A 13,423-nucleotide genomic window follows, 5' to 3' on the forward strand; every position below is an offset into this window, starting at 1 on the left:
CAGTTTTGTTAAATTTTCCATTAGCACATTGAAAAGATTTGTATTCTGTCATTGTTAAGAGCAGTGGCCTATATGTATCAAATTTTCTATATTCTTACTGAATTTTTTGGTCTGCTTATTCTGTCAGCCATTGGTAGAGGTGTGTTCAAGTCTGATTGTGGATTTGTCTGTTTCCTCTTATTTTTGTCAATTTTTGCTTTATATATCTTGAAGCTGTGTGACTGGGTGCATCCAGATTTAGTATTGTTATCTATCCTTTTGGGGAATTGACTTTTATGTCCTTTATAGTGATTTCTTTTTTCTGAATCCAGGATCCAATTCAGAATTACGTATTGCATTTAATTATCATGTCTCTTTAGTCTCCTTTAATCTGGAAATATGTCAGGCTTTGTCTTTCATGACCCTATAAAATGTGTCTATTTTTAATGTTTCTTCTTGATTTGATGTTAATTTCATTGCACCAGCTGTCTTTTGATCTATTTTTACATGTTATATCTTTGTCTACCTGCTTTTATTCTTTTGTTCTCATATTTTAGGTGTGCCTCTTATTATCAGCATGTTGTTTTATGGTTGCTTGGTGTTCTTTCTTTCTCTTTCTCTTTCTCTTTCTTTCACTGGGACTACAAGCACATGCCACCTAGCCTGACTAATTTTTTAGTTTTTTGTAGGAGCAGGGGCTGGCTTTGTTGCCCAGGCTGGCCTTGAACTCCTGGCTTCAAGGGATCCTCCTGCTTTGGCCTCCAGGAGTGCTGGGATTACAGGCATGAGACACTGTGCCCAGTTGGTTGCTTGTTTTTTAATCCATCCTCACAGTCTCAGTATTCTGGAGTGTCTGGCCCATTCAAACTTAATGTTATTAATATAACCACAAATATATTTGGTTCTTACATTTTTTACCTGCTAATTGTCCTTTTTCACTCCTCTTGTCATCTTTTTATTAACCAAATGTTTTTAAATATTACATTTAATCCTATTAACTTGTTATATGTTCTTTTATTATTAAACGTTTAAGTAGTAAAGAGATTACAACATGCATGCTTAATTTTTTATAGTCTGATAAAATGATTAATTTTTCATTCTCTTGATAATGCTAGGCCTTTAGAACAGTTTATCCCATTTACCTCTTCACCTTTTGTATTATTGTCCTTCACCTTAATTTTACATCAATTTTAAAACTATAAGATGTAATTATTATTGTTTTGTGTAATTAATTATTTATATTTACTCATATATTTACTTTCTCCATTGCTTTTTATTATTTCCTGAATTTCTGTGTTTCTCTCTGGGATTATTTTCCTCCTACCTGAGTAACTCCTTTAGTATTTATTTTAGTACCAGTCTGATGGTGATGAATTCCCTCAGTTTTTGCTTGTTTGAAAATATATTTTATCACTTTCACTTTTGAATTACATGTGTGTGTGTGTGTAAATATATATATATATATATATATAATTTTTTTTTTTAAACCAGGAATCGAATTCCAGGTTGCCAGTTACTTCCTTTCAGCACTTTTAGGATTCTATTGCTTTCTGAAATCCACATTTTATTTTGAAGTCTGCTGCTAGGCTGCCATGGCAAGCCAAAGCTAATATGAGTCAAACTCAGTGGGGAAGCAGAAAACAAAGGTCTTGTAAGGCAATGGAGCTGGCTAAGATGGAAGTCTAAATAGCCCTAGGGGAAGCCAGATCGAGAGGGCAGCTGCTGGGTGACTTCCTGTTTTTTGCAAGGTTTCTGTGAGCATTATCTGTATGTTTTTCAGTAAATTCCATCTTACCTTGTGCTTGTTTGAGTAAATTTCTTTACTTTTAAATCAACAAATTTAAGAACAAAACCTTTTACCACAAAATTTGACACATAGTAGGCACTCAATAAATGATAGTTGCTGCTGCTATTGTTATTTGGAGCCTAAACAGAATAAAGAACTGATCCTTAGGATTTTCTAGTCATCCAGTTGGGATGGGTCACATGTTTTAGGGAGCTCACTTGACATAATGCAAAGTTATTATTTTGAATAATGGTCGCCATACAGTTGTGAGTGGACACAATGTTAGTTAAAGTAGCTGCAAATGCATTTGTCTTATTTTATGTGTGGTATTTTCCTCCTTTGTTACTTCTAGACCCTTGCTAAAGGAGAAAATCTAGAAAACTTAGAGAAATATATAATGATCAAATAAATAGGTAATACTTTATGAGTATTAAAGCTCTTCTGCTTTGAGTATTAAAATATTGGATATTTGGAAATGTTCTTAAATTGACAGAGTAAAAGAGTAATTACATGATTTTAAGGTAAATGAAAAACTTAACTTTTTTTTATCCTTTAGGTTCTCCAAGGACATAAAACTTTCCTGAATGATGCTTATAACTGGGAGTTTTTGATCTGGGAAACAGCTTTACTACTTTTCTTATTGCGTCTGGCTTCATTGGGGTCTGAAACCAATAAGAAATACAGCAATGTTTCGATATTACTTACAGAACAGGTATTGATCAGGCCTATCAATTGGGTTTAGTGGTTAGGGGTAGCATAATGCACTGCAAGGTTTCTGCAGAGGATTCAGGGTTTAATCACTGTCTAGCTATCACTTTCTAGCTACATGACCTCACATGTCACTTTGCTGCTCTGCAGTTGCTTATCCCTAATAAAATGGATGTAGTATCTCCACCTGCTCCCAGGATTGTGAGAATTAAGATCTAATGGATTGAAAAGACTTTGTATACTATATATATATATATATATATATATTTTGAGTTGGAGTCTTGCTCTGTCACCAGGCTGGAGTCCAGTGGCTCCATCTTGGCTAACTGCAATCTCCGACTCCCAGGTTCAAGCCATTCTCCTGCCTCAGCCTCCCAGGTAGCTGGGATTACAGGTGTGCACCACCACACCCAGCTAATTTTTGTATTTTTAGTAGAGATGGGGTTTCACCATGTTGGCCAGGATGGTCTTGATCTCTTGAGCTCATGATCCTCCCACCTCAGCCTCCCAAAGTGCTGAGATTACAGGTATGAGCCCCCATGCCCAGCCTATAGAGAGATTGTTATTGGTGGTAATGGAGCATGCTTTTAATCTCATATTCTATGTCAAGTATTAGATCTTCAAAGTGCTTGTCATTTAGCATGTATAATAAGCTTCTTGAATTCTCTATCAGACATAGAGTACATTATTCGGTGTTTGGAAAATACTTGGTTTTCAGTATGTGAATAGATGCTAAGATTGAGAAATATCTCTTGTAAATACAGAGTAGTATAAAGTGTTTTTTAAAATTCTGTTTTTAATTTCAAGTTTATCTATAAATTTTGAATAAAAACACTTATTTTTATTTTTTTGTCTTAGAATCATACTGAAGAATTCTTCCTACAAGGCAAAATATAAGGAATTAGTAAAGTAAAAGAAGCTATTTTCTTCCATTCATAAATGTTTAATGAGGATGTTAGATTATCTAGGGGATAGTGAGATGAATAAGATACAGATTTTGAACTCAAGGTGCTTATATGCTAATTATGTTATATTGCCAGTAATATTAAAAATTTTCATTGTTTTGATATTTAAATTGCTTCATCACTTATCATTTTTTCTTCACTAAGTGGTTTTTCTTTGCCAGAGGGAGACTGATCAGGGATGGGGGCTAGAGTATGTGAAATATTCTGGAGCAATAGCTACTAGAATTTCAAAATTTATTTTACTTGAAAACATAACCTTTGAAATATGCCAGATTTTATGCAGTATATGTATAATATATATGTATATGTATATATATATATTGTAAGAAATTTACCTTAATTTCTATTCCTTCCTTAGATTAATTTATATCTTAAGATGGAAAAAAAGCCAAATAAGAAAGAACAGCTTACTCTAGTGAACAATGTATTAAAGCTCTCTACCAAGTTATTGAAAGTAAGTCATAGCCTGTGATACACTTTTACTATCATTTAAGTTAAATCAGCCTCTTTTCTGAGCAAACATTAAATGTTGATGATACCATGGGTTGGGAGGGTCCTGGAAGTGGACTCTTCCACAGTGGCATCAGGGATAGAGGTCACAGTGGTGGTTAGGACCAGAGCTGAGGTCACAGAGCTCCTGGAGGTTAAGGACAAAGAGTAGCTCCCCATCACCAAGTTGGCCCATCTGGTCAAAGACATGAAGATCAAGTCTCTGGAGATCTGCCTTTTCTCTCTGTGCATCAAGGACCAGGTTCAAGGCATTTGTCACCATTGAGGACTACAGTGACTATGTTGGTCTGGTTGTTAGTGCTCCAAGGAGGTAGCCAGCACCATCCATGGGCAATAATCATGGTCAAGCTCTTTATCCCTCCCTGTGTGAGGAGGCTACTGGGGGAGCAAGATTGGCACGCCCTACACTCACACTGCCCTTGCAAGGTGACTGGTAGGCTGCATCTCTGCTGGTGGCCTCATCCCTGCCTCCAGAGGCGTTGGTATCATCTTAACCCCTGTGCCCAAGAAGCTGCTGCTGATGGTGGGTACCCACCACTGCTGCCATTTGGGGGCTATGCTGCCACCCTGGCCAATTTTGCCAAGGGCACCTTTGATGCCATCTCCTAAGACCTACAGTTATTTCACCCCCAACTTCTGGAAAGAGACATGCTCACCAAGTCTCCCTATCAGGAATTCACTGACCATGGCCTAAAGACCCATACCAGAGTCTCCATGTAGAGGACCCAGGCTCTAGCTGTGGTCACTACATGGTGGGCTCTATCACCAGACTGGAGTGCAGTGGTACGATCTCAGCTCACTGCAACCTCCACCTCCCAGGTCCAAGCAGTTCTCTTGCCTCAGCCTCTCGAATAGCTGGGATTACAGGTGCATGCCACCACACTCAGGTAATTTTTGTATTTTTAGTGGAGACAGAGTTTGACTGTGTTGGCCAGGCTGGTCTCGAACTCCTGACCTCATGATCTGCCTGCCTCAGCCTCCCAAAGTGCTGAGATTACAAGCGCGAGCCACCGCGCCCAGCCCACGTGGCAATTTTATGTCAGAAAAGTAAAGTGAGTTAGCCTGTTTTAAATACATTAATTAATGTTTTACTTCTCAGAACCCAGTTAGAGATAGATGCCAGGCTGTGTAGATTCAAAATGCTGACCTGATGGTTTTGGATTCATAACTATGTATGAAAAAATTTCCAGTTTTATTACCCAGGTTCTGATGATTGCTGAGGTCTGCCACATTTTGTGTGTGTGTGTGTGTGTGTGTGTGTATTTTTAACCACCAATGACATTGCTCAAATTTACCTAAAAAAAGCTTAGTGGAAAAGTAGGTGAAAACACGTTATGGCTTTTTTTGAAGGTAGCTCTTTGAATATTAAGGAAAGACAGCCTTAACCATTCATCTTTCCCAAGATAAAACACAGTAAGAAGTCATTGAATAGCTATGACAAAACATGTATCTCATTTCAATTCTTTAATGTTTTTTGTAGGAGCTAGACACACCATTTAGACTCTATGGACTGACAATGAATCCCTTAATCTACAATATCACAAGAGTAGTTATCCTTTCTGCTGTCTCAGGTGTTATAAGTGATCTTCTAGGATTTAATATAAGAGTAAGTATCCCTACCACTCTACCATCTTAGTTTTAAAAATTACTGTGTACCGAAATTGTGTGTGTGTGTTTCTAGCATGGAAGTAACTCTTGAGGTAAAGAAATAGGCATTTTGATTGGTGGCCCACAGGCTTTTCAGCTTTGGTTTTCTCATTTTACACAAGTATAACAGACAGTGCTTTTGAATGGAACAAAAAAATCAAGTTTGAATTTTGTATCGGTTTAATAGTCTGAGCTGGGTAACGGTCTTACTCTGATCCTGGGAAAAGTACAGAGGTAGAATGAATGAAAACCAATACATGAAGTGCATTGTATTATTTTTGATCCTGGAAGTTTTAAATGTTTTTTTCTCTATGATGTTCTATGGTTGCTATTGCTAGACTTGATACGTTTTCTTCTTTTATAAAGGAATCTTGGTTTATAGTCACATAAGTGTACCTGTAAATCCCATGTGGTTTTCCTAGAACTAACTTATTTTCGTGATTTTCTTTTCTTAGCTGTGGAAAATTAAATCATAAGCTGAGTTAAATGCCTGGACTCTCCCCTGGCTGGTATCAATACTTACCCATTAAGGAAAGAGATGACTGCAGAAACCAGTGAGATACCCACCTGATTGTTCACATGTACAGGTGCTCTCAGCTCTGCCAAAGCCAATGAATGGTGTTTCCAGAGGAACAAGTCCTTTTCCAACTGGGCGTGCATGCTAAAAACCTGTATTTTCATGCTTTTCAAACAGTATGAATAGTCAGCTAACTAAAGACTGTGTGTTATGGTAACACAAGGGCAATTTTCTAGTTAGGAAATTTATTCTGGGCACTTCAGTACTGTGACAGTTATGTTTACAGGACATAGTCTTTTGGGCAACTATGGTAGATGCCCAAAGCATGAAGCAAATATCTTTTATTGGAAATATGCAAATTCACTACTTTTTCATTACAGTCTATAGAATTGGAGATTTCATTTCTCTATCAAAGAGAGATCAAGCAAACTATTTTAGGTTAAATCTGAATAAAAGAACTTTACTGGACAATTTCGGTTTCTAGGTTTTCTTTGTTGTTGAAGGGAAAAAATAACTTTTAAACTATGTTTCTGTTAAACTGTAGAGAAATTTATTAGTTTATAATTTTGAGTTAATCCTAATAACTGTATAGTTGTTGGTGAACAATGCATGCATACAATAGGCCATGTAATTCAGCATGAGAAATTTAAGTATATGCCTACTCATCCATTTCCATCATACAACATGGCTTCCATGTTCTTTGTGGAAATCATGGAAACCTGGTTTCCGTATAGATCATCTGAGTTGTGGTTCCTAACACAGTGCTATGTGTCCTATCACAAACATCACTGATAGTTTATCTGTTGTGCAACTTAATGTATTCAACCCTGAGTACATTTTCAGGTCCTCAGTGTCTATAATCAGCCATGCCATACCTCTGATGATATAAGTTCTGCTATGCAGCATCCTGTTATACACATGCATATACATATGTTAATGAAAACTCTAATAGCCTACTTGCAGTTATTACTCATTAAGTTGCCTGCTTTAAAGAACCGCTTTTTTTTTTTTTTTTGAGATGGAGTCTTACTCTCACCCAGGCTGGAGTGCAGTGGCACCATCTTGGCTCACTGAAACTCTGCCTCCTGGATTCAAGTGATTCTCCTGCCTTAGCCTCCTCAGTAGCTGGGATTACAGGTGCACGTCACCATGCCTGGCTAATTTTGAAGAATCTCTTGAGGCAAATTGAAAGCCTGAACATTTTAATAATAAGGTTTTGTGAAGTTTTAAATAGAGGTAATTTAGAAACTTGGTTATTACATGTAAAGCATGTATTCATTCAAAATTAGAGTATCAGTTGTACATTTTCTAATAGGCAGGAAGATTTGTGAGGTTTAGAGGTGGATTTCTGAAGAGTCCAGGGATTGATATCAGACCTTTCTGAGTTCAAATCCTTGGCCCTGCCACATATTAACTCTTCACATATCAGTTTCCTCAGTTGTTAACCCATTTATGGGGATAGTAACCACAAATGGGGACAATACATAATAGGGTTGTTAAGATTAAATGAGGTTATCATGTCAGGTGCCTGCACAGTGTAAAGTATTTAATACTTAGTAAATCTGTTACTACTATTTAAAGTCCTTCAAAAAAATCTCCCTGATAATTCCTATGAAGACAGAAACATAGAAAGCAAGGTTGCTGAACTAGACACTGATTACCAAAAATATGCAGACTTTTATACATGAGTTATAATTTTTAAATGGTAAAACTCCATTATAGTGATCTACCTTTCGAAGGAAGTGTTCTGTAGAAGCACTTCAGCATCTCAACAGATGGCTCGTAGAAACTATGCTTTTACTATTTCCATAAGAACAGTAGCAGTGGTCTCGAATCCAAAATTGAGCTCACTGCAAATTTCAAATGAAAACTGATGCCTTCATCTTTTTCTTCTACAAAAAGTGCTGTTCTATATTTTACATACAACATGTACACAGTGAATTCTTAAATTAAAAGCAGTGTTTAGAGTGTATTATTTGTGTGGATTGCTTCAGTTGTGGTTTTGATGGTGTATATTGGTTAAAATTATTTTTCAGGTGGGTAAAATTATATGTAAGTATAGTTAATCATATCAGAAACTTAGGAATGATTCTTGACTCATTTTTCTTCCCCATACCTCACATCCAGTCAATCACCAAGTCTTTGAATAATTATCTTCTAGATACCTTTCTAATCAGTCCACTCTTCCTCCCCTCTGCCACCACTCTTAAGTCAACATCCTTTGTTTTTTGAACAATTTTCTGCTGTCTCTGCTCTTATATATGCTTGACTCTTTTCCCTCAAGCCTAATCCATTCATCTCACAAATGTAATATGTCTTTTCTGAAATGAAAGTCTCATCATTTCGAATCCATTAGTGGCTTACTAGCACTTTGAAGATAAAAATCGAAAATCCTTTTAGCAAGGTGTATAGGCCTACCCTATTGAGCAAGATTTTGAATCTTTATGTTTGAAAGATACGTTTACTGGGTATAAAATTCTAGGTTTAAAGATGTGGTTGTGCCATTACCTCCTAGGTTACATTGTTTCTGACAAGAAATCTACAGTCACTCTAGTCTTTGCTCCTCTGTATGTCGTGTCTTTTTTTTTTTTTTTTTTTAACTCTGGCTACTTAAAAAATTTTTATCTTTATTGAATTTGTACAATTCAATTATAGTGTACATTGGTATAAATTTTCTCATGTGTTCTTTGCTTGGGGTTTGTTGAACTTACTGGATCTGTGGGTTTATAGTCATATTATTTTATATATAGTTTTCTATTTTCATATACAATTTGGAAAAAATTTTGCTATTTCTTAAAATAATGTTTCTACAGTCTACCCTCACCTACTTCCTTCTGGGACTCAAATTTACATATATATGAGACTACTTGAAGTTGTTTCTCAGCTCACTGATGCTCTATACATTTTTCCAGTCTTCTTTTTCTTTGTCTTTAATTTTGGATGGTTTCTTTTGCTGTGCCTTCAAGTTTGCTTTTTTTTTTTTTTGGTACTAATTTGCTATTAATCCCATTCTATGCATTTTTTCCTCTCTAGAAGTTTGAGTTTGGCCTTTTTTTATATCTTCCATGTCATTCTTTTCTCCATCTTAACATATTTATAAAAGGAATAGTATATAAGGATATTAAAACAGTTATTGGGGCCATTTTCCTCCCATCATTTTGGGTCATTTTACTGCTGTTTTGCATTCCTGGTAATTTTTTATTCTTTGTGAATTTTATACTGTTGGTTTTTGTGTGTATGTTTGTATTCTTGTTTGTAGTCTTTTAAATATTCTTAAGAGCTTTGTTTTGTAACACTGTAAATTTACTTGGAAACAGTCTGATTATTTCAAGGCTTGCTTTTAAGCTTTGTTAGGTGGGCAAGAATAGCCTTTAGTTTAGGGCTGCTTTTCTCCATTTACTGAAGCAGTATCCTTCTGAGTACTCTACCTGATGCTCTGTTCATTATGAGGTTTTTTCTTTGTCTGCAGTAGCATGAACTATTCCCAGACTTGTGTGAACTTCAGGAATTTTTCTGCCTGCTTCTTATGGTTCTTTCCCTGTTCTTGAGTATTTCTTCACATACTTGTGCTGATCAATACTCAGCCAGAGACTTGAAAGGAGCCCTTCCCTCTCTGTGCAGCTGCATTCCCTCTGGTACTCCTACCTAGAATATCTAGACCCCCAGGCCTTTCCCAGATTTTCATATCTGTCTCCTCAACTCAGCAAGACTGCTTGGTTCTTTTTAGGTCCTCCCTTCTTGCACCACAGCCTAGAAACTGCCTCTATGTAAAACCGCCTCTATGTAATCTTGGATCAATCATGGGACTCACCTTGTTTACTTCTATCCTGTGCTGCCTAGTGTCTAACATCTAAAATCCATTTTTTCATATTTTTAAAATTGTTTTTCAGTTGTTTGAAAGTTGAAGAGTAAAACAGCTCTTCATTACCTTAGTTAATGAGTTTATCCAGTTGCTCAGGCTGAAGGCTCCATATCTAATCTACTACCAAGTCATGCCAGTTCTACTTTTCCACAGCTACTAGGTTAAGCCTGCTTCATTCTCACCTGGATGACTGTGTGACCCACTGGTCTGTTTCCATTTTTACCTCCTACAGTTGGTTTCTCATAGCCACATGCATGAGCTTCAAAATTTGGAAACTAATATTGTTCCTACTTAAACCTTCCCTGGCTTTCTCTGTGGTGGCCTCCAAGGCCCTTCATTATCAGGCTTGCCTGGCCTTCCAACTTCATCTCCTTTACGTTACAACCTCACTCCTTTACCGCGCCACCACACTGACCTCCTTCTGCTCTTCTATTATTCCAGGTTCTGTCTCATATCATGCTTGTGCAAGCTTGTTTCATCTGCCTGGAATATATTTTCTTAGGTTCATCTCTGGCTGGCTCCTGCTTATCTCTCAGCTGTCAGCTGTCAGTTCCTTAGAGGGTCTTCTCTCATGACCTTAATTAGTTACCCATTCTCTCCGTTATCAGTTATATCTCCTTGTTAATTATGGCACTTACCACAATTTTATCATCCTGTTTATTTTTTGACTGTCTCTTGTCTCCTTTCCCACTAGAATGTAAGCCCCTTGAAAGCAGGACTTTTTCTTGTTTCCAGAACATAGAACTGTATCTCACCTAAAATAGATGTTCAATAAAAATGTGTTGAATGAAGAATAGACCTCAAGTAACTTACCATTCATACAGTTAGTTATATATTTGCTCCTTGAACAATGCAGGGGTTAGGGGCACCATCCCCCTGTCCTGTCAAAAATTCGTGTATAACTTTTGATGCTCCAAAAACTTATTAGCTTACAGTTGACTGTGGGTCTTGCCAGTAACACAATTAACACATATTTTGTATGTTATATATATTATATACTGTATTCTTAAAGTAAGCTAGAAAGAAGACAAATGTTATTAAGAAAATCCTAAGAAAGATAAAGTATATTTCCTGTCCATTGAGTAGAAGTGGATCACCATAAGGTCTTCATCTTTGTCATCTTCGCATTGAGTAGACAGGAGGAAGAGGAAGGGTTGGTCTTGCTGACTCGGGTGGCAGAGGTGGAAGGGGAAGCACAAAAGGCACTTGGTCTAACTTTCCAGAAATACATTGTAATTTGTCTGACTTTTTGCTTTCTTCATTTCTCTAAAAATGTTTCTATATGGTACCAATCCTTCTTCTTTTGCTTTAGTTTCAGTGTCTGTATCATAGAAGAGTCCGTGTTGTAAAAGAAGTCAAAAGCAGCTTTGAATAATTGGAACCCTTCTGCCAGATGTCTTACATCAGCTTGTTCTTTGGCATTGCTTCTGGGTTTTCTTCCTCATCATCTTGCACTGGTTTGGAAGCACTCATCTCCATCAAGTCATCTGTTAATTCCTGTGGTGTGGTATTTATTAGCTCTTGAATTTCTCCAAGAGCCATATATTGAAACCCCTCAAACCCCACCTTTTTTTGCCACATTCACAATCTCACGATTTCCTTGACTGGCTCATGTGTAAATCCTATGAAGTTATGTACAACATCTGGACAGTTTTTTCCAGCTGGAATTTATTGTTTGGGCTTCATGGCTTTCACAGCTTTTTCTGAACAATGGTGGCATCTTCAGTGGCATGGCATCATCATTCCTTCCAGACTTTCATATTGTTCTCTCTTTTTTACAGCATTGACAGTCCTTTCCAGAGTACTATGAGTAATGGACCTTAAAGGTCCTATGACCCCCTTATTCCTGAATTAAAGATGTTGCATTTGGGAGCACAGAGACTACTTCATTGCCTTAGTGTTGAATTTATGGGGTTTTAGGTGGCCAGGGGTATTGTCCAGTATCAAAAGAACTTTAAAAGGTAGTCTCTTACTAGCAAGGTACTTCCTGACTTCAGGGACAAAGCATTGACAGAACCACTCTAGAAAAAGTGTTCTCAGTGTCCAAGACCTCTTGGTATACAATACAAAAACTGGCAGCTGTTTTTTTTTTTTTTTTTCCTTCAAGGATTGGGGGTTAGCAGCTTTCAGATACATGTAATCCTGATCATAAACACAACTGTATTTGCACAGAAATCATGGTGCTTGCTGCTTTTTCTTATTGATAAATGTCCTTTGTGGCATTATTTCCCAGAATAGCACTTTCTTCTGCATTAAAAACCTAAGGCAGATATCTTTTCTTCTCAGTTACTGTCTGAATGGCATCTGTGAACTTGTCTGCTGCTTCTTGGTCAGCAAATCTGCTTTCCTTTTGTTGTAAGTTGTCATATGACTTTGCTTTTTCTTGAATCACATTGGAACCTATAGCTATGCCTTAGACCACTCCTGCGCCCACATGAAGCTGCTTTATTTTTTATTTTTTTTTAACGGCGTCTCCCTCTGTCGCCAGACTGGAGTGCAGTGGTGTGATCTCGGCTCACCGCAACCTCCGCCTCCTAGGTACAAGCAATTCCCCTACCTCAGCCTCTGGCGTAGCTGGGACCACAGGCATGCACGATGCCTGGCTAATTTTTTGTATTTTAGTACTGATGGGGTTTCACCATGTTGGCCAGGATGGTCTCGATCTCCTGACCTCATGATCTGCCTGCCTCGGCCTCCCAAAGTGCTGGGCAGGCGTGAGCCAACGTACGGGGCCGAAGCTGCACAGGTATTTCACAAAGTGCAAGGTTTTCATGCCTTGTGGTGTAACTGCAGCAAATGCTTCATGAGTTTTCCCTCCGTCCTTCCCTTCCTCCCTCCATCCCTCCCTCCCTTCCCCATCCCTCCCTGCCTTCCTTCCATACTAGGCAACCACAGACCCCAATCTATGGTATGTATCAAGCAATTCAACTTTTTCTTGTAATGTCATGACTCTTCTATGCTTCTTGGGAGCACTTCTGTCACTGGTAGGTACTTCATATGGGTCCTGCAGTTTATGTCTTCAAGGTTTACAGTATTGCACTAAACACAAACAATATGCAAGAACCGCAATGGACCACTTTTTGCTGTAATCCACAGTTGATGGAGAGATGAACTGCTCACACAGAGATGATTAGTGTCACACGGTGTTTTAAACAGATCTTTCAACACTTGAGTTCACAATAGCAACAGGTGGTAACTACAAAATAATTATAGCATCTCAGTATGTACTACAGTTAATTTTATGCAGTTACAATCTAATACTGTATGTTTGTTTACATTTCTCTCAACTGTGAATGGTGCCATGTAGTTTGTATGTTTTTATAAATTTTAACTTTTTATAATAGATTTGTGTGTATTTCATAGTAAATGATAAAATCGACTATACAACTTTAGTTTTTCTATATTTCTAAGCTACGTTGTTTGTTTTTTCAAATTGCCATGAATCTCAA

The 13,423-nt window shown here is 37.4% G+C and overlaps 1 protein-coding gene across 14 annotated transcripts in view; it reads left to right on the forward strand.

The window, feature by feature from the left end:
- The window catches only part of PHTF1 (putative homeodomain transcription factor 1), an 84,148-nt gene that overhangs the window by 53,923 nt on the left and 16,802 nt on the right, over nt 1–13,423 (forward strand). For 13 of the 14 annotated variants that reach the window (XM_064372685.1, XM_064372686.1, XM_064372692.1 and 10 more), the window contains 4 exons: nt 2,322–2,477; nt 3,797–3,892; nt 5,429–5,554; nt 6,051–6,583. In XM_064372685.1, coding sequence (XP_064228755.1) covers nt 2,322–2,477; nt 3,797–3,892; nt 5,429–5,554; nt 6,051–6,071 — 399 coding nt within the window. In that variant the 3' untranslated portion in view covers nt 6,072–6,583. Of the gene's footprint in view, nt 1–2,321; nt 2,478–3,796; nt 3,893–5,428; nt 5,555–6,050; nt 6,584–13,423 lie in introns of those variants that run through there. The other variant, XR_010341238.1, reaches the window with a different exon arrangement.

This window comes from Aotus nancymaae, unplaced genomic scaffold (assembly GCF_030222135.1).
Source record: "Aotus nancymaae isolate 86718 unplaced genomic scaffold, 86718_ANA_hifiasm-v0.15.2.pri h1tg000007l, whole genome shotgun sequence".
In the NCBI taxonomy this organism is placed as follows: Eukaryota; Metazoa; Chordata; class Mammalia; order Primates; family Aotidae; genus Aotus; species Aotus nancymaae.